This window comes from Mustela putorius, unplaced genomic scaffold (assembly GCF_011764305.1).
Source record: "Mustela putorius furo isolate JIRA1106 unplaced genomic scaffold, ASM1176430v1.1 tig00537350_pilon_pilon_pilon, whole genome shotgun sequence".
Taxonomy (NCBI): domain Eukaryota; kingdom Metazoa; phylum Chordata; class Mammalia; order Carnivora; family Mustelidae; genus Mustela; species Mustela putorius.
In genome coordinates this window covers 2,705,629-2,728,226 of record NW_025422471.1, presented here as the reverse complement: position 1 = coordinate 2,728,226, position 22,598 = coordinate 2,705,629, and the positions used below count along the sequence as shown (strand labels likewise).

Genomic DNA, 22,598 nt, shown 5'->3' with positions numbered 1-22,598 from the left:
CCTTTGAAGCATTTACCCATTTCATGGAAGCCATCAGATTTATGAGCATAAGTTATTTATAACATCACCTTACTATCCTTTTAATACTGATGGAATCTACAAAAACATCACATCAGAACTCTAATTCTTGATAGTGGTAGTTTTCTCTGTCTAGAGATTTAGCAATTTTATCGATCTCCTCAAAATTTGACCTGATTATATTTCCTCTATTGTTTTTCTCATTTCTACTTCATTGATTTCTGTTCTAACTTCAATTGTTTCCCTTCTTGTACTTACTTTGGGATCAATATGCTTTGATGTTTCTCGTTTATTAAGGCAGACGCAAGTGTCATTTGTTTGAGATTTTTTTCTTCTCTAATATAAGCTAATACATTTTCCTCTAAGTACTGTCTTAGCGACATTCTGTAAGTTTTGTTACTTGTGTTTTCATTTTCATTCACTTCAAAAATTCTTCTTCTGAAGAAATTATTTGAACACAAGTTATTTAGGGGATTGTTATTCAGTTTCCAAATATTCAGGACTTTTTCAGAAATCTTTTTACTAATGTGCATCTAATTTAATTTCATCATGGTCAGAAATTTAATTCAATTATATGGTTTAATCCTTTAAATTGACTGAGATTTGCTTTACAGAATATGCTTGACTTTGGGTTTCCTGTGCTATTTTATTTTTATTTAAAGATTTTATTTATTTATTTGACAGACAGAGATCTCAAGTAGGCAGAGAGGCAGGCAGAGAGAGAGAGGAGGAAGCAGGCTCCCTGCTAAGCAGAGAGCCCGATGCGGGGCTCGATCTCAGGACTCCAGGATCATGACCTGAGCTGAAGGCAGAGGCTTTAACCCAATGAGCCACCCAGGTACCCCTGGGTTTCCTGTGTTATTAAAAAGAATGTGTATTCTTTGATATGCGAAATATCCTATAAATGTCAATCATGTGAAGTTGGTTGTTAATATTATTCAAATCTTTTGCATCCTCACTGAGGTATTTTTGCCTATTTCTATCATTAAGAGAAGAGTATCAAAATAACTATCTTTGTGGATTTCTGTATTTCTACTTGCAGTGTCTAAGTTTTTGCTTCACATATATTAAAGCTCTTTCATTTGGTTCATAATATTAAGAATTGTTTCAATTCTTGATTAGTTGATCACTCTATCATTACATAATCACCTTATTCCTGCTAATATTATTTGTTCCCAAATCTGCTTTGTCTATGATTATACTCCAGCTTTCTTTAGATTACTGTTAATATGATACATCCTTCCCCCCCCCCGCTTTTACTCATAATCTACTTGTGTCCATATTTGAAGCACATTTCTTTTACGCAACATATATAGTTGGGTCTTGCTTCTTTTTTTTTCATCAACTTGGAAATTTTCTGCCTTTTTACTGACATTATATGTAATTAGCACTATTGTTAGATTTGAATCTACCCTTTCTAGTTGTTTCCTTTTTTATCTTTTCTTTGTTCTCTTTTTTCTTTTTTTGGCTGATTTGAGACTAAACAAATGTTTTTATAAAATTCTATTTTAATTTATGTGTCAGCTTAGTTTACTAGCTGTGATCCTGTTATTTTATGATGCTTCAGCATGTATATTATACATGTTTAGCTTAACACAGTCTACCAACATGTGATATATAGCACTTCGAGTAAACCCATATTATGTTTATCTATTTTAAATAATTATTTTAAAAGAGATTTAATTAAGAAAAAATACCTATAAATTACCATTTCTTTTCCTCTTCTTTGCTTTGTGTAGTTCATATTCTTATCTGGTATCATTTTATTTCATCCAGAAAGACATTTGTAGAGATTTCATTTAGTGTAAGTCTGTTGTTCAAATACTACTTACATTATTTGTGTGTAAATTATTTTTCCTTCATTGTTTATAGACATTCTGACTTGGTATAGAATTATTAGTTGACTTTTGTCTTTCAGTACTTCTAAAATATCCTACTGTCTTCTTATCTGCATTGTTTCTTTTTTTCAACTTAAATTCAATTAGCCAAGGTATAGCAATCATTAGTTTTTGATGTATAATGTTCAATGATTCATTAGTTGAGTATATCACCCAGTGCTCATCATATCATGTGCCTTCTTTAATGCCCATCACCCAGTTATGTCACCCCCCCACCCATGTCTCTTTCCACAACCCTCTGTTACTCTTATCTTTGGTCATTTGTATATAACGTATTTTTCCCACTCCTAACTGCTTTTAAGATTTTTTCTCTACACTCATTTTGAGCAATTAGATTATTATGTAGCATGATATAATTTTCTTCATGTTTCTTGTTCTGAGGGTTTGCTCAGTTTCCCGGATCTGTTCTGTAGGTTTACAGTTTACATGAAATTTTTAAAGCTTGAACATAATTTTTTCAATTACTTTTTTTTCCTCAAGGCCCCTCCTTTGGAGACTCCGGCTGTATATATGGTTGGCCACTGAACTTGTCCAACTCACTGGATGCTTCAATTTTGTTAATTGTATTTTCTCTGTATTTTTCATTGGATATATATTGTTATTAATTTCAAATTTATTAAATCATCTGCAATGTCTAATCTGTCATTAATCTCATAGTGTTTTCCTCAGAGTTCCTGGTTTTTTGTTTCTATATACTCAATTTGGGTTTTTTAAAAATATCTTTTACTTAACTTTTTGAACATATGGAATACTAATATAATAACTGTGTTAACTCTGATAATAACATCCGTCAGTTATGGGTCAGTTTTGACCAGCTGATTTAGCTTCTTCTTATGGGTTGTATTTTCCTGCTGCTTTGAATTCCTTACAACGTTTTACTGGATATTGGACTTTGTAAATTTCAATGTTGAATGTTGACTATTTTTTTATTTTTGTGACTATTTTTAAGCTTTATTCTGAAGAAACACTTTTTTTTTCCTATAATACTGCAGAAGCAGTTCTTTTTTTTTTTTTTTAATTTTTTATTTTTTATAAACAGAGAAAGACAACTATCATATGATCTCCCTGATATGAGGAAGTGGTGATGCAACATGGAGGCTTAAGTGGGTAGAAGAAGAATAAATGAAACAAGATGGGATTGGGAGGGAGACAAACCATAAGTGACTCTTAATCTCACAAAACAAACTGAGGGTTGCCGGGGGGAGGGGGTTTGGGAGAAGGGGGTGGGATTATGGACATTGGGGAGGGTATGTGCTTTGGTGAGTGCTGTGAAGTGTGTAAACCTGGTGATTCACAGACCTGTACCCCTGGAGATAAAAATATATGTTTCTTTCTTAGCCGGTAGGCAGATTTGACAGGAAGAGCGAGAGTAGTATTCGGTTTAGAATTAATTATCACCCACTGCTGAGACAAGATCCTTCTGTGTACTTTACATACTATGATTTTTGAGGTTTCAATTTGACTGACTAGAGCAGATATTATTGACAATTTTGTATGAGTGGTGTACACTGTAATTCTCATTCTCTTGGTGGACTTAGACTCAATAACTTTCTTCAAACATAGCCTAGTTACTAGCTACCACTTTACTGAATACATAAGAGAGTCTTCTACAGGTATGTCCTCTAGTATACAAGCCTGTGAACCCTAGCTCTATTGGTCTCTCTGAACTCTCAGTTCAATGTCCTCAATTCAGGCAATCAGCCAGGATCTGTCTCATTTGCATTCCCTGTGCTACGACCTTAAAACTCTACTAAGGCAGTAAGCTGGAGGAATTGCAGGGCTCATCTTGAATGCTTCTCATCTCATGTACCACTGTCCTTCAGTGACTGATTCCAAGATCTTGAAAACCACTGTTTTGATTTTTGTCAAATTTTCGGTTGTTTTGGTAGGAGAGGAAATCTGTTATCCCATCTTGGCTGGAAGTGAAAGCCCAGAACAATTTCCAAATATAAATTTAGAATGAAGCCAAAGGGTCTTACTTTATATTATAAATCATTTGAAAAAGTACCTATAGTTCAAAATAATTTTAGATTATTATATTCTGATTTATAAACTAGATATTTGAATAATTTTAGGTCTACAGAATAATTGAGCATACAGAGTTACCATATACCTCTTTCTCCTTCAACACACAGTTTCAGCAATTAGTAGTAAGTTGCCTTAGTGTGGTACATTTTTTCACAATTGATCTTATATCAGTTATTACATCAGTATTCCATATGTTCAAAAGAGTAAATAGAAATTTTTAAACTTTTATTTCTTTATCTGACAGAGAGAACAGAAACAGGGGGATGGGCAGAGGAAAAGGGAGAAGCAGACTTCCCGCAGAGCAGGGAGCCCCATGTGGGACTCGATCCCAGAACCCTTGGATCATGACCTGAACTGAAGACAGATGCTTAACTGACTGAGCCATCCAGGCACCCCCAGAGGATATTTTTAAAAGCCCAAATCAGATATGCAATTTTGCCAATAATTTTGCCTTTTCCAGAATGTCTTCTAGTTGGAATCATATAATATGTAACCTCCATACTGTCTCTCTCACTTAGCAATATATACATCTAAGGTTCTTCCATGTCTTTTTGTGGCTTAATAGTTCATTTTATCACTGAATAATTTTCTGTGTATGGTGTACTATAGTTTATCTATTCAACAACTGAAAGGTATGTTGATTATTTCCAATTTTAGTGATTATGAATGAAGATGCTATTAACATTCACTGATGGGTTTTTGTGTGAATGTAAGTTTCCAATTCCTTTGAGTAAATACCGGAAAGCACAATTGCTGAATGGTATGGAAAAGCTATGTGCAGCGATATGAGAAACTGCCAAACTGGTAAAGTGACTTACTATTTTATATTACCAGTAGCAGCAAATGTGAGTCGTTTTTACTTCACATCCTTGCTAGCATTTGGTTTTGTCGGTTTTTTTGGATTTCAGCCATTTCAATAGATGTGTAGTGGCATCTCATTGTTGTTTTAAGTTGCAGGTCCTTGATGGCATATAATTCTAAACATATGTTCATGTGCTTACTGGCACCTGTACATCTTCCTTAGTGAGGTGAATGTTCAGACCTTTTGGCCATTTGCAATTGAGTTGTTTCTCTGTAAATTGATGGGTTTTAAGAGTTCTTTAAATATTTGGGGTATGTCCTGTATCAAATATGTATTTTTTTCCCAAATTGTGCATCATCTTTTAATTCTATTAACAGCGTCTTTCACAGAGTATGATTTTAATTTTAATGACATTTAACATATCTTTTTTTTTCTTTCATACTTCCTTTTTTTGTGTTGTATCTGAAATATCATCACAAAACCCAAGGTTATCTAGATTTTATCCTACTTTATCTTCCAGAAGTTTTATAGTTTGGTGTTTATATTTAAGTCTATAATCCATTTTTAGTTAGTTTTGTTTTAATTTTTGTAAAGCATGTAAGTCTGTCTGTCTCTAGATTTTTTTTCTTTTTCTTTTCTTTTCTTCTTCTTCTTCTTCTTCTTCTTCTTCTTTTGCATGTACATGTTCAGTTTTTCTAGCATCATTTGTTGAAAAGATTATCTTGGTTGCAGTCCAAGATGATGACATAGGGACCTCCAGAACTGACCTCCTCCCAAGGACACCAAATCTATAGCCACACAGAGAAATTCCACTGAAAAGAATCCAAAACTAGCTGAATCCCTCCTACCCATTGGGCAAGTAAGAGAATTCCATCACCCACACTGAACAGGGAGGAAACCCTGAGACATATTTTTTACCATGATCCCTTCCCCAGGCGCAGTGCCTGATATTCAGGAAGGACCACCCAACTAGCAACCTCTCCGTAAGGAGTGAAGAGAATCGACCCCACATCTATTGCATCAACTTTTAAGACTCACACCAAGTGGTAGACACCCAAAACACTTAGCTCCAAAAGCCAATGCGGCTTGCATCCACACATCCATGAGATTGTGGCAAAGAAGAAACATTTAATGGTCTCTGCAGACTCACCGTGGCTATCCCACAGGGCTCAGCACAGAAAGAGAATGGAAAAAATGCTCATCTCTATCATTGCCTGAAAGAGGTCTATCTGCATAATTTAAAAGTCACTACTTGAGGGTCAGGCTTCTAATTTAACATGTATTCAGGGGCTGATCACAATGCTCCTTGCAGAGTTCCACAATACTGTAGCAAACAAAGAAACAGTTCTTTTTCTTTTTTATTCTTATTTTTTCTTCCTTTCTTTCTTATTTTTTCTTTTCTTTTCTTTTCTTTTTTTAGATTTTATTTGTTTATTTGACATGCAGAGAAAGAGAGATGGCTCGATCCCAGGACCCGGGGATCATGACCAGAGCCGAAGGCAGATGTCTAAGGACTGAGACACCCAGGCCATTCCAAAGAAACAGTTCCTAACCAGCTATTTCCACAGGGTTCAGTGCAGAGGGAGCAAGAAAAAATACCCATCTTTCACATTTTCCCTGAAAGAGGCCTATTTGAGTATTTTAAAAGTAGCTGTCTGAGCATCAGGTTTCCAATTTAGAAGGCCTATTGGGGTTGACTGCAATCCTCCCCAGAGATCAGGGAAACCATTAGACACCACGTTTGCCTTCTCACTTGAGCTCATTCCAAATTGCCAATGTCTCCCTAGAAGCAGCTTCCACCTATACTGGCATCCCTGTTTTGTTTTTTTTTTTTTTTAAAGATTTTATTTATTTATTTGACAGAGAGAGAGATCACAAGTCGGCGGAGAGTCAGGCAGAGAGAGAGAGAGAAGCAGGCTCCCGCTGAGCAAAGAGCCCGATGCGGGGCTCGATCCCAGGACACTGAGATCATGACCTGAGCCAAAGGCAGCGGCCCAATCCACTGAGCCACCCAGGCACCCCGGCATCCCTGTTTTTTTGTGGCTGCCACCCAAAGGATGTGTCCCAGGATTGTATGGCTCTCATAGCCAAAAGGTGTTGCACTGAGAAGTCCCACAGGACCATAGCATACAAAGAAGCAGTCATTAATGTGCACAGATCTACCCTCCCGCAGCTATACACTCAAACCCAGCAAAGAGGTAACAGGCAAAAAAAAAGCACAACTCCCAGTTTCTCCCTGGAAGAGTCCAAACTAACTCTTTCTTAACAGTGCTGAGGGTACAGCTTCCAATTAGACTAAATCTAGGTACTGTTATTCTCCCCTTTGGGACACTGAGAGGTCTAGCACATTCTCAATAGGACCCACAAAGAAGGTAATTTGGACAATCACAAAAGTTTGAGAGACAACCAAGAGCCCAGGCTTGGCTGAAGGAAAAGTTTCATGTAATTATAATTACAGGTGCGATTATAAATAAGGTCTATCTGGTTAATATAGCTAATAAAAATAAACATAACTACAAGAATTTGTTAATGGACACACAGGTATAAAGATGTAAACTGTGACATCAGAAACATAAAATGTAGGGAAGGAGTAAAAAATTAGAGCTTCTGGGGCGCTTCGGTGCATCAGTGGGTTAAAGCCTCTGCCTTTGGCTCAGGTCATGATCTCAGGGTCCTGGGAGGAGCCCCGCATCAGGCTCCCTGCTCAGTGGGAAGCCTGCTTCCCCCCCCACCCTGCCTCCACTCTCTCTGCCTACCTCTCTGCCTACTTGTGATCCCTCTGTCAAATAAATAAATGAAATCTTTAAAAAAAGAAATTAGAGTTTTAGTATGTGTTCAAGGTTAAGCTGAGCTCATTAAAAATATGTTTTATGTAGACCTCATGGTAACCAGAAACACAAAATCTATAGTAGACACACAAAAGATATAGAGAAAGGAATCAGAGCATACCACTGCAGAAAATCATCAAACCACAAGGAGGAAAGCAAGAGAAGACAAAAGGAAACAGGAACTACAAACAGCCAGAAAACAATTAACAAAATGGCAACAAGTACATACCTTTTGATAATTACTTTAAATGTAATGGATGAAATTCTCCAATTTAAAGACATAGAATGACTGAATGGATAAAAACAAAACAAAACAAAACAAGACCGATCTATATACTGCCTACAAGGGACTCACTTCATATGTAAGGACACACACAGACTAAAAGTAAAGAGATGAAAAGGATTCCGTGCAAATAGAAGCCAAAAGAAAGCTGGGGTAGACAATAAACTGTAATGAGAGGCAAATATCATTTCATAATGAAAAAGAATCAATCCAGTGAGAGAATATAACATTTGCAAATATTTATTTATCTAACAGAGGAACATCTAAATATGTAAAGCAAATTTTAGCAGACCTAGAGGGAAAAACAGATAGCAATACAATTATAGTAGGGGACCTAAACGCCCTACTTTCAACAAGGATAGATCATCCAGACAGAAAATCGGTAAAGAAACATTGGACTTAAACTACACATTGGGTCTGATGGACCGACAAACATTTACACAACACTGCATCCCCAGCAGGAGAGTACATATTCTTCTCAAGTACATGTGGAACAGATCACATAGTAGGCCACAAAACAAGACTTATTACGTTTAAGAAGAGTGAAATCATATCAAACATCTTTTTCAACAATAGTATGGAACTAGAAATCGATTTCAATAAGAAAACTGGAAAATTCACAAATATGTTGAGGTTTAAAAACATCCTAATGAACAACCAATGGTTTAAAGGAGAACTCAAAAGAGAAATTTAAAAAATACCTTGAGATAAATAAAGGTAGAAGTGTAACATACCAAAATCTATGGGATGCAGCAAAAGAAATTCTGAGTGAAGTTCACACCAATAAATGCCTACATTATGAAAAAAGAAAGATCTCAAATAAACAACCTAATTTTATACTTCAAGGAATTATGAAAACAACAATCTAAGCCCAAAGTTAATAGAAGGAAGGAAACGACAAAGTCAGAACAGAAATAAGTGAAATAAAGACTAAAAAAGCAATAGAAAAGATCTATGGTTTTTTGAAAAGGTAAACGAAATAGACAAACTTTCAGCTAGACTTGCCAAGAAAAAAAGAGGACTCAAACAAATGAAATTATGAATGAAAAAGGAGACATCACAGATGACACAACACAAATACAAAAGATCATAAATGATGACTACAAACAATTACATGCCAACAAATTGTTCTTTCTTGCTTTCATCCTTCCCTCTTTTTTCTTCTTTCTTTTTCATTTTTTTTCCCTACTCTGGTTTTATTATTTTATGAGATTCTATTGTTTCTCATCTGTTAGAATGGAATTATACTTTTTCTTTTTAAAGATTTATTTGAGAGAGGGTATATTGTGCACGAGCAGGGGGAGTGGCAGAAGGAAAAAAAGAGCCCTCGAGCTGACTGCCTTGCAAACAGAGCCTGACAGGAGGCTCATCAAGATCATGACCTGAGCGGAAATCAAGTCACATGCTCAGCCAACTGAGTCACCAGGGGCCACGACAATGATATTTCTTAAAAATGTTTTAGGAGTCTCTATAGGATTCCCAGTATATAAGCAGGTTAAGTCTACTTTCAAATAACACAATACCACTTCATGGGTAGTGAAGGTACCTTGTAAGAAAATATTCTCAATTCCTCCTTCCTCTTTTATAAGATTTCTCTCATCTATTTCACAGTCCATAGACTTTAAACACTTAACATCTTATCGCCATTATTAGTTTGAACACAAGTCTTCAATTATACCAATTAAAAATAAAAAATGAAATATTATCCCTTCATTTATTCATTCTCTGGTATTGTTTCTTCATGCAAACTCAAATTTCTGACTCATATCATTTTTCTTTTTTGCAAAGTAAGTTACTTGCAAAGCATGTTTCTTTGTTCGTTTGGGTGGACTCAAATTTCTGACTCATACCATCTTTCTTTTATCTGAAGAACTTCCTTAAACATTTCTGGCAAAGCATGTTTACAATTCATGTGGGTTTTTTTGTTTGTTTTTGTTTATCTGAGAATATATTTATTTCATGATTTTTGAAGGACAATTTCATTGCACATAGCATTCTAGGTTAATGATTTTTTTTTTCAGTCCTTTAAATATTTCATTTCACTGTCTTCTTTTTTGTATGGTTTGTAAGATTAGTCTGAGATAAATAATCCTTAATCCTCTATCAGTGAGGTTTTGTTTCTTCTGGCTTCTTTCAGGATTTTGTCATTGTTTCCTGATTCTACAGGTTGAATGCCTAGTTGTATTTTTTATTTTTTTTCCGTCATGGTGTTCTCTGAGCTCCCTGGATCAGTAGTTTGGTGTTTGTTAATTCTGGACAATTCTCAGCCATTATTACTCCCTTCTTCTGTTCCTCTCTGTCCTTCTCTTTCTGGTGTTTGTTTTGCAATTGGTTTTAGCTTTGTAATTGCTACAGTTCTTGGACATTCTGTTTATTTTGGGTTGTTGGGTTTTTTTTCATCTTTTTCTCTGTACTTTTCGGTTTAAGAAGTTTCTATTGACATATCTTCACAGTCACTGATACTTTCCTCAGTTTTCTCCAGTCTACTGATGAGCCCACGAAAGGATTTCTTCATTTCTCTTATGGTTTTTGCTTTCTGAAATTTACCTCTGATTTTTTCTTGAATTTGTATTTCTCTTATTATCTATTTTTGCTTTCATGTTGCACACTTTTTCCCATTAGAACCCTTGGCATATTAATCTTAGTTATTTTACGTTCCCAGTCCGATCATTCCCAAACCTGTGCCATACCTGAGTCTGGGTCTGACGCATGTTGTGCTTTTTCGGTTTGCACGTTTTCTTGCCCTCAGAATACCTTGTAATGTGTTTGTTAAAAGTCAGGCATTATGCATCATGTTAAAAAAAAAGAGGTAAATTGGTCTTTTAATAAGAGGTTTTTATGTTTCTCTGTCTAGGAGTTAGGCTGTGTTTAAAGTTTGCTGTAGCAAGGTGGCAAAGGCCTCAGTTTCCCATGGTATCCTCATTCTGTCTTCCTAGTTGTCTTTGCGTTTCCCTAGAATCTTTTTATGAAACAGAGTGAGCCTTCCAGCTCTCTCAGTTGTGCTTCTCTGTTATAATGCTGGGGATCTAGTGGTGTGGCGGTAAGATATTGCTGAGGGAAAGTGCTCTATAATCTTACATTTAAATCTTGGATTTGGGGGGCACATGGGTGGCTCAGTAGGTTAAGCCTCTGCCTTCAGCTCAGGTCATGGTCTCAGGGTCCTGGGATCGAGCCCCGCTTTGGGCTCTCTGCTCAGTGGGGAGCCTGCATCCCCCTCTCTCTCTGCCTGCCTTTCTGCTACTTGTGATCTCTGTCAAATAAATAAATAAAAATCAAATCAAATCTTAGATTTTGTGTCTCTTTCCACCCCAGTGTGCCTGAGTCTCTAAGCTGTGACTTTCAGTTTTTCTGAGCCCCTTTTCTCCCTTCCCTTAGGTTAGACAGGAAGGTTAGAGAGGGATTGACTTGTCTGATTACCCTCCTTTTTAAAGTTTGGCAGGGGAAACTCTGGTCAAGTAGTTTCCGACAGGGTAAGGCTTCTGTTACAGACAGTAGACTTCTCTTGGGCATATTTCACATGGTTATTTTCCCTCTTCTCCTGCCCAAACACAAGAGGATTTTCTTTCAGTTTCCACTCTGAGAACCTGGTAGGGCACCTGGGATGTTGGGATGTTTAGAGTCATGAGAGTGTGTGGGGTCCTCCTACCACTAAGTCTCCAGTAGATTTTAACTCTCAAGTTACTCCATGTTCTACCTCCAGCAAATGATTAAGTGCTGTTTAATATTCAGTTCCAATGGCTTCTGCTCCAGCAAACTATAACTCTCCCTCCCTGCCTATCTCTCCACTTTGGGCCACAGCAGTTCACCCAGTCTGTCCTCTACTGTTAATTTTTTTTATCTGTTCAACCTCTTCCTTACTGTGAGGATGGGAGCGATGACTTATAAGCTCTTTACATACTGGAGTAGAAACTATAAGTCCTCTTGTTCTTTATTGTTTTTCACAACACTTACTAATATAAAAACAATCTTAGTGTGCAGACCATACAAAGACAGGAGATACAGATACAGATATCTAAACTATATGTATATATACTTACTTTTCTACTTCAAGCTGACATTTTGCCACGATACTTAAAATGTATAAGTGCTATAAGAGGTCCTTTTCTTCTCTCGCTTTATGGTTGTCAGATGTATGACATCTACAACCTTTGAAAAACTACACCAGACAATGTTATACTTCTCTTTCAGTAGTTATATATATTTTAAACGTAAGATGAAAAGTTAGTCTACTTACAAGTATATTTATCACTTGTTTTATTCCTCCTCTACCCTCCAGGTTCTCCTCTAGGATTATTTTGCTTCAGACTGAAAAAATACCTAATAATTTCTTTTAGAGCTAATAACAAATTTTACGAGTTATCCTTCACCTGAGGATATCTTTACTTCATTTTCATTCTTGAAGGCTATTTTCACTGGATAATAATTTTTAAGTCAACGTTTATTTTGGGGGGAGGGTTGTCGTTCAGCATTCTAAAGCTACTGTTTTACTCTCTTCTGAACCCGTGGTTTCTGAAGAGATATTCATAGTCATTTGTATTATTGCTCATATCAATACTGGTTTTTTTAATCCATTTGTCTATTTTTTTAAATTTTATTTTTTCCGTGTTCCAAGATTCATTGTTTATGCACCACACCCAGTGCTCCATGCAATATGTGCCCTCCTTAATACCCACCACCAGTCTCACCTAGCCCCACCTCCCCTCCAAAACCCTCAGTTTGTTTCTCAATATTGTTTCAACATTCTTTTTTGATCATGATGATCTCTGGATCCCCTGTGGTCTGTCCTATTGTCCGTTTTGTCTGATAATTTTGGGTATTATCTTTTTTTTTAGAGTGTTGGTTTTTTTCTGCAGCTAGTTAAAGAGTGCTAGATGACAAAATTAATCCAATTAGAAACCAAATTAACTCCTGGATAGGCTATAGTACATCTGGAAGGCCCTTACTCTCAGGTCTTAGCCTTACAGAGATATCAGAGAACAAGTAGTATTCATCACCGTTCCTCTTCCCAGTGTATGCTAAACTCACTCTCATCTACAGAGTATCACAGTACTGCTAGAATTTTCCTCTACTTTTTCTAAGATTTCTGCTTGATTACAGCTGCTTACATTCATAATTCAGCACATGTACTGAGTACTGAGTGAAAACCCAAGAGTGTTGTGTCATTTGTCTCTCTCTCTCTCTCCTCTCTGATATCCTGCGCAGCCCTATTTTTGTGTCTCTAGGTTGACGCATCTGTCACAAATGTGTGCTGATTTCTTGTCATCTAACTAGATGCTTTTTGCCCAGACCTTTGCCCAAATTCTCAGCTTCTTCTCAATGTTGAGAGTTAGCAAATACCTCTAAAGTATCCAAATGCAAGAAGTTGCTTCTCTTCTTTAGGGTATGCCTTATTCCAAAATTTTGGCCTTTCAATTTCTATTTGCCTAAACAATCCTCTGATACCTTGAGACAAATCTTTTAAACTTGATTCAGTTCTGTATAGCTGTTCTCAGTGGGAGCATTGGTCGGCCACAAATTACTCCATTGTGGGTAGCAATGAAACTCTTGTTTTTTTTTACTTATTTTACTTGCTCTGTCCTTAGGTTTTCTATTTAAATTCTGTTCTGCTGTGTTTAATATCAATCTCTGCCAAGTTCTTTGAATTTTTGGTTAAAGGAGATATTACTTACACATACTTTCAGCTGTACTTCAGTTCTATTCTTTGATATCTATAAAAAGGCAGATATATCAATTCAGGAACACAAGGTAAGGCTTTGTATAGACAGTATTGTCTTTTAGTTGTTAGCCACTTAAATACAGAATATTACTTCTTGGTTCTGAATCATTTCAATGCCTTTTTTTTCTTTAGTACTTTATGCATAAACAGCCGTGTCTCAAGCTACCATCATGATATTTCTGCCCTTAATATGAAAGGTAAAAGTGTGCTTTATATTTATTTTACATGTTGAATAATTCTAAGAATGGCATAAACTTACAGAGTTACTAGATAATTATTAACTAACTGAGAAATACATTGTTGACTTGAATGTAAATATTCAATCTGCAAAATAATATTTACCCGGAATAATCTTCATTGATCCCAGCAAATGGTACTGGAGCACAGTTTATAAAAATTACAAACCCAAAGAACATAAGTGATACAGCAGATGTAACCATTACAAATCTCATAAGGGCTTTACAAGACATGTGTAACGTGGAAACAATGATACCTCCCAGAAGCACGCCAAGTCCACCTGCTGGAAGTAAAACAAATCCTAAAAGAAAAAAGGAGGAAAAGAAAACAGTTTTTTAAAAAAAATAGCTGAAGATAGTACAGAACATTCATAGGTTGATACAATCCCCCAGCTCTAAACATAAATCAAATATAGATTTAAATAAAAAGACAATGAAATCTTAAAGGCATGATAAACATCTCAACAAACCTGAACCTTAAGAGAAGTACAAATTTGGGAGTAGGGCTAAACCTATAGGCCTAGTGGAACGATGGAGAAATTTTGCTCCTATGTGGTAACGACATCTAAGATAAACCCAGAACTTAATCCACGCAAAACAGAAGATGAGAACTGTCTTATTCAGAGCTATTATTGGATAGGTGTCTGGATTTATACCTTACAGCAAGAGACACGCCCATCACAAGAGTTCAGTAACAGAAACTTACTACCAAAAATTTAACTAAGCCACCCACTGATTCTATGAATGGGTGTACAATATTAACAATCTCACAACAAACTGAGAATTCAGAATAGTCACTATGAGAAATAGTCTTTTTTTCAATCAAGCATAAAGGATTAGATAGAGGTGAACAGGAGGAGGAAAAGAAAGAGGGAGAAGAAGACATGTAATTAGAAGATAGTCATATGAAAGTAGCACAGTAAATGCAAACATTGCTGTGATTTCCTTTGCTCCAAACATAAAGAAGTGGTAGATTTAGATAAGAATATAGCAAGAGAAATATATGGCAAAAAAAACAAAAAAAGTTCCACCAACATCAGATTAAATTTATTATCTTTGAAGGTCTGTGGGAGACTTGTAAGTAAGTAATTTTAGAATGTTCAAAAAGATAAATGAAAGTTTAACTTCCATAAAAAGAAGAAATAAAATAAAAAGATAAAGGAATGAAATAAGAGCAGATGAATAAAAAATAATAAACCTGGATATTTAAAACTCTAATTCCTAAAATAAAAACTAAAGTCCCAGACCAGAGATGTTTGAAAAGTTAATAGATTGGAAGAGAACATTGTATAATTCATGCACTATGTAATATTTTTTTAAAAAGAAGAGTGAAAGGAGAATAACCAAAATAAGTAATTAAAGGCAATGAGTACAGTAGAGAAATATGATAAACATTACCCAGTTGAACAAGGTCAAATTCAAAAGTAGTAAACCATGGTGACAGTATGCACCCTTGATATGATTTGATGCAAATGCCACTTTACTTCTGTGATCCTCCCTCTAAAACCCATAACTTTTGTATAATCACAGGTGGAAAAAAATCAGACAATTCCCAGTTAAGGAACATTCTAAAAAATACCTGACCAGCACTCTTCAAAACTGTCAAGATCATAAAAAACAGTGGCAAGACTTAGAAACTGTCAAACCCAATAGACACCTAAGAGATATGATAACTAAATATGATGTATCCTGAATGAAATCTTGGGATAGAAAAAAGGACATTGTGTAAAAGCAAAGGAAATAAAAATGAGATACTGACTTCAGACAACAGGAAGAGGCTCTACAAAATGCTTTACTGCACTTGTGAGAAGTATAATGGAATAAATTCTGGGGAATTATTTCCCCAGAAGTAATACATGAACAATTGAAACTGAGAATAAGAAATTTCCACCATTAAAAAAAAAAAAAACATTAGTTCTGGGAATAAAAGAACACTCCAACTACTGAGAACGATTAAGAGTAAATAATTGAATCTATCCTAAGATAGACAGAAGGTAAGAAAACTTCATATCATCAAGAATAAAGAGAAATTGTAAAAATCTTCCAAACAGCATGTTACTTGCAAAAGAATAATTATAGCTAATTCATAAATGATAAAATTATCTAGACATGATATGAGCATATGCACTCACTCTTGAAGAGTGGGGCTAGTGAACTATCTCAGTGGATAGTTAAAACCTCCTGAACTAGACTAGACATGAACACATGCACTCACTCTTGAAGAGTGGGGCTAGTGAACTACCAGTGGATTGTTAAAATCTCCTGAACAAAACAAAGGGGATAAAATGAAAAAAAGAAATGAGTCTACTGAGAGAGAACAAGATAGTAGGGGGGAAAAGAAGCAAATTGAAAGGTAATAAACAAAGAAATGTAAGTAAGAAGTTAAAAGTTACTTAAAAATGTCAGAATCCAGGGATGCCTGGGTGTCTCAGTGGGTTAAGCCACTGCCTTTGGTTCAGGTCATGATCTCAGGGTCCTGGAATCAAGCCCGGCATCCTGGAATCAAGCCCGGCTCTCTGCTCAGTGGGGAGCAAAACTGCTTCCCTCTCCCTCTCTGCCTACTTGTGATCTCTCTCCCTGTCAAATAAATAAATAAAATCTTTTAAAAAAGTCAGAATACCCAATAATGGTAAATGGATAAAGCTTAACTATTAAAAAGACAGATAATTAAATTGGGTATTTTTAAAGGAAAGTCTGAAAATAAAATACTAAAAAAATGTGCCATGAAATGTTGTTCATAAACCTATACATATTTAACATTGCATATAAATTTTGTTAAAATTGCCCGGGAAATTAAAAAAATCCATAAGCAAAGTATTTGGACTCAGCTTTCTCACAAAGTCCCAGCTTACAACATTACTAAAGATATGGAAACTATTACTCGATGTGAATAGTTATTTAAAAAGAAAAGCAAACCATATATTTAAACACTAAAAATCTCTTCTCAGTAAGACATGACTTGAGGGGCACCTGAGTGGCTCAGTGGGTTAAGCCTCTGCCTTCAGCTCAGGTCATGATCTCAGAGTCCTGGGATCGAGCCCCGCATCAGGCTCTCTGTTCAGCAGGGAGCCTGCTTCCCCCTTTCTCTCTGCCTGCCTCTCTGCCTATTTGTGATCTCTCTCTCTCTGTGTCAAATAAATAAAAAAATAAAATCCTAAAAAAAAAAAAAAAAGTAAGACATGACTTAAATAAAAACATGATGAGAATCATAATTTTAAAAATACTTACAACAGAAAAATCAATGAAAATTACACCTAAAGTATGAGATACTATTAAGGAAAATCTATAAATAATTATATCACCATGATAAGGTTGTTAAGAGAATTACAGGAGCCCATATTTAATCGCTTAGAAAAGTGTTCGGCACAAAGTAAACATATGAATGTTTGAAAAAAGGTAGACATTCACAAATACCTTCATTAGAAAGCAAAAAAAAAAAAAACTACAAATAAATAGAGGAGGGGCAATATTTATGAAGAAAATTGTGAGAAATGGAACTGAATCAGGAGACTTCAAAGGGTGAGAAGTAAGCCTGAAAGTAAGGAAGTCAAAAAGAGGCAAGCCACATTTTACCCCAGAATCCCAGAAATGAAGGACAATAGTACAATCACAAGCAGGAATGAGATAAAGGAAAAACAAGGGGAATGGATGGCAGTCTATATAAAATGTTTGAGCTCCAAGTCCTATCCCCATCCCCAAGCCATATAACTAACCCAGGGAAAGGCCCTTAGTTTATTCAGCTTGAACCCAACAAGTACAGATTTGGGAAAACCACAAACATTTGTGAGTACAAAACTGAGAACTCCACTCAGCTAGGAAAACATTGCCTGTCAGGCTATTGACCTAGGTGATAAGAAAATACTGGGCACAGGGAGTTCAACAATTAAGTGGCTAGCTCTTTAAAGTCTACCCCAAAAGGAAACAAGACAATTGGAAATTCAACCAATGCACAGAACTTCAACTCTGTAAAGATTTTACTGATGTACAGAAAAGTACACAAATCACAACTGTACATGCCGATGACTTTTCAAAGTGACTGTTCTTATGAAACTACCATCCAGATCAAAAATTTAATACTTCCAGAAGATCAAAGGCTCTTTTATGCACTTACAAGATTTTATAAAATATGGATCATAAAGTATGTATACATTAAGGCTTCTTTGTATGATGTTAGAAAAATTCACTCATGTTTTTATACATGAAAACAGATGATGCCTTCTCATTGCTGAACAGCATTCTAAAATACTCATACACCACAACTTATTCACTGTGATATTGTGAATAATGGTGCAACTTAAAAAATTCGTGTACATATCTTTTTGTAAATATTTGCACTTCCTCTAGGTATATCCTTAAGAGAGGAATTTAAGTCTGGTATGTAACATGGAGTAGAATTCCTGAAGGAGGGAATATATATATAAGTTCAGCTTTTCATGATACTACCAAACAGATATATAATGGTTAAACCAATTTACTTTCACTAGTAGGGAATGAAATGCTACCACTCCACATCCATGCCAACTTGCATCCCCCTTTTTTCATTTTAGCCATTGTGGTGAATTAATAATAGGATTGTGTTGTGGTTTTCATATGCATTTCCCTAAAAACCAGTAGAGGTGAACCCACTTTCATATGAATATTGGCCAAGGGATAGCATCTTCTATTGAATACTTTTTCAAGTCTCTTGTCCATTTTTATTGAATTATCTGCCTGCTTGTGCTCTTTTTCTCTCTCTTCAAATAAATAAAATCTTTTTTAAAAAAATTAAAGCTACATTTTTGAGGGCATGCCCATGTATAATTGTTTCATCTACCTCACTGCTGTCACTATAAATGATCTCTTCACAACAACTATTTATACCACCTTTTCTTCTGGCTAGCATCCACATAGTAGAACTTTTCCTACCCTTTGACTTTCAGCCTTTTCAATGTCATCATATTTAAGGAGTGCCTCTTGCAAGTAACATACTAGATTGTCTGCTTAATCTGACAATCATTATTTACATGTTACATAATTACTGTCATATAAATTGGGCAGCAATTCTCCATGTATCTCATGTTTCTGCATATCTAGCAAACAGAATCACTGACCGATCTTTGCCCTATCTCTTCAAAGATATTTGCACAGCCTTGGGTAATAGAGAGAGTGTTCTCAATAACAGAAGGAAGTTTGCTTATAGTTCTAGAAAACAGAGATTTTGTTCCTCCTGGAACTAAGAGAAGATACATGTACTGTCAAGTACAATAGAGATAATGTCTTCTTTTGGATCAAAAGATAAGCATGATTACTGTCTATTTTAAGATTTATGTTCCTCCAGAGTTGTCCCCACATTCACTAACTAACTTGTTTACACTGTGCCCTGGACTCCCAGATTTCGATGGATCCACCCTTCAGCCACATTTGCCTCAGTCCCAGTGTCTGGAGAAGTCTTCCCCAGAACACTGGTGCAAACCTTGCCAACACCATACCTCTCAACTCACATGTTTTAAGGGCCTCAGTCCCAGCAGCAGTAGGAGTGGTTAAAACCGTGTGCCCCACCCCAGCTGGGGACTTAACACTTGCCCACAACAGGTAAAGAGAGCCATTTCAGTTGGATGGACTGAAGGAAAAAGCAGCTGGGACACAAGAGCTGGGCACAAGCAACACACATAGGAAACAACCCTGAAGTGCCAGCTTCTGGTGAAGAGAGGACTCTGCACTGCAGAGCACTACAGGACCTCTTCTTCCTAAGGAGATACAGCTCCCTAACAAGAGAAATAGACACAGAGGGTTAGACAAAATGAGGAGACAGAGGAATATGTCCCAAATGAATAGCAGGACAAAACAAAACCACAGCAAGAGATCTAAGTGAAACAGATATAAGTAATATGCCTGATAGAGAAGTCAAAGTCATGATCATAAAGATACTCACTGGACTTGAGAAAAGAGTGGAGAATATCAATGTGAAAATACAAAAAAGGTTAAGATTCTCTCTCTCTCCCTCTGCCCCCTCCCCACCTCTCTCTCTCTCTCTCTCAAAAAAAAAAAAAAAAGCATTTATATGTTGCCTACAAGAGACACATTTCAGACACGTTTAAAGATGTTCACCATCACTCACCATCAAGGAAATGTAAATTAAAACCACAACCAGATATCACCTCATACCTATCAGAATGGCTAGAATCAAAACAAGTGCTGACAAAGATGTGGAGGAAAAGGAACCCTTGTACACTGTTGGTGGGAATGCAAACTGATACAACCACCATGGAAAACAGTAGGGAAGTCCTCAAAAAATTAAAAATAGAATTATTTTATGATCAAGTAATTTCTCTACCAGGAATATTTCCAAAGAATACAAAAGCACTAATTTGGAGGGATATATGCCTCCCTATGTTTATTGTAGCATTATTTACAAAGCCAAATTATAGAAGCAGTCAAAGTGTCCACTAATAGACGGACGCATGGATAAAGACAATGTGAAATACATATACAATGGAATAAAAGAATGCAGTCTTGCCATTCACAACAGTATGGATGGTCCTAAAGGTTATAATCCTGAGCAAAATAAGTCATTCAGAGAAAACAAATACCGAATGATTCCACTTATATGTGGAATTTAATAAAAAAACAAATGAAAAAAAAAAAAGAGGGGAACAAAAAGCCAGACTCTAAATACAGGTGATAAGCTGGTGGTTGCCACAGGGAAGGTGGGTGGGGGAGTAGGTAAAATAAAGGAGATTAAAAGTACACTCATTGTGATGTGCATTGATGAACACTGAGTGATATATAGTAATATATAGCATTGAAAAATAATAAAATGAAATAAGATAAATGAAACTTCAGCAAATGATATTACTCCCACTTTATGCTTATTTCAAATATTTCATAAAAATATATAAGAAAATTTTATATAAAAACTTCAAAATGAGTATAATGAGCAGAAAAGGTCTACCTGCAATTTTAGTTGCTATAGGACGTGTTAATGAAAACTGAGTTTCTATATACAAAGGCAAATATTCAGAAGCTCCAATAAAAACAAAAGATCCTGAAGCTTTAGTCAGAGCTAGGCATATTAATATTGGATTCTTCAACAGAACCTAAAATAGAAATGTTATACACAAATTATTTCATTTTGTTAGGTAAAGAAAAATAGATTTATTCACTCACATGTTAATGACAAATCAGCAAAAATTTTACCTTTCCCAATCTAAACTGAACATATATATAAATCAAAATCTGCTGTTCACCAAGATATAATATATAATAATATACTATTAAAGACATGTAGTATTTGAACCATTTTTATTCATTTGACCTCCATACCACCTATAATTTTTATTTGAGATTCTGGCAGTTTTCTACAAAAATAAGGAAATTTCTACAAAAATTAAGGAAAAATAGATATCATTAACCAGGTGTCTAGAATGTTCCTTTACCTTAGTTAATCTATTTCTTTCCTTAAGAAATCTTTTCACCTAACTAAAAAACAAAATGAAGATAACTTAAGCAACACACAAGGAAAATTACTAATATTACTATTAAGATTCTATAACATTTTACTCCTGGGTATTCCACATACAGTGAAGTCACGTAAATTCTGCATTTGTTTTTAAAGATTTTATTTATTTATTTGGCAGATCACAAGTAGGCAGAGAAGCAGGCAGAGAGAGAGGAGGAAGCAGGCTCCCTGCTAAGCATAGAGCCTGATGAAGGGCTTGATCCCAGGACCCTCAGATCATGACCAGAGCCGAAGGCCGAGGCTTTAACACACTGAGCCACCCAGTTGCCCAAATTCTGCATTTTTTTAACTTACTCAGAAGTCTCAGGAGGAAAAAAAAAAAAAAAAAAGAAGTCTCAGGAGGATGTATAGTACTATTATACTATACATAGTAATTAACATGATAATTATTAACATTAAAATATAAACTTTCAAACTGATTTCTGTATTTCTTATATACTTATCTTTGAAACATTTCAGTGGCATTTTGTTTATATATTGTTAAATTAACTTAATTTTTTTTCTAATCGTAAACACCATTTAAAAAAAATCTAAACATATTCTCTGTATTAATCTAATTCATCTTCTGAGTGCTATCTAAATTTACATACTGTGATCCTACCATATTCATCTACTCCCACAAGTTAGGCTCACTTCAACTCCCACTGTCACAAACAAGACTATATTAAATGTGCCTGTGCGTGCACACTTAAGGACCAGAGTAGAATGTCTTTGGAAGTATATATCCCAGAACAGGATTGCTTGGGCATTAAGATGTACTATACACTTCATTCCATTATTTCTTTAAAATTTTTCCCAAAAATGTATCACTTTATAATCCCACCAATAATGAAGCAGAGTTTTCTATTTTCTTCATGTAGCAATTTATAATATTCACCACAGCAATATTTTCAGTTCCACATACCCTTGAGAACTTTGCCATTCCCCCATCAGGAGGCACTGAACTGGGAAAGTCCTCAATGGCTGTCTCAACTAAGAGATGCGGCATGACTTCTGAGGTTGGATCATAACACGACAATAGGACTTCTGCTGTATATGCTCATTCTCTCAGGACTCTGGCTTTGGGACTCTTTCACCATGTTGTGAGAAGTCAAGGCCAGATGGAGAGGCCATGTGTGGGTGTTCCAGCAAACAGCCAGTATCGATAGCTCACAGTTAAGTAAACAAGCCATCAGGGGATTTTATCCCCCAGACTTCACTTTAATTGACAAATAGAGCTGAGCGGAGTAAGCCCTGACAAAGCTGCAGATTAATGAGCAAAATCATGTTCTATTATTTAAGCCACTAAGTT

General features: G+C 35.7%; 1 protein-coding gene across 2 annotated transcripts in view; it reads right to left on the bottom strand.

The window, feature by feature from the left end:
* SLCO6A1 (solute carrier organic anion transporter family member 6A1) overlaps nucleotides 1–22,598 on the bottom strand; it is a 90,803-nt gene that overhangs the window by 27,720 nt on the left and 40,485 nt on the right. For both annotated transcript variants that reach the window (XM_013044166.2, XM_045074480.1), the window contains exons 7-8: nucleotides 20,741–20,885; nucleotides 13,916–14,111 (exon numbers count right to left, since the gene is read on the bottom strand). In XM_013044166.2, the coding sequence (XP_012899620.1) occupies nucleotides 13,916–14,111; nucleotides 20,741–20,885 (341 nt within the window). The remainder of the gene's footprint in view (nucleotides 1–13,915; nucleotides 14,112–20,740; nucleotides 20,886–22,598) is intronic.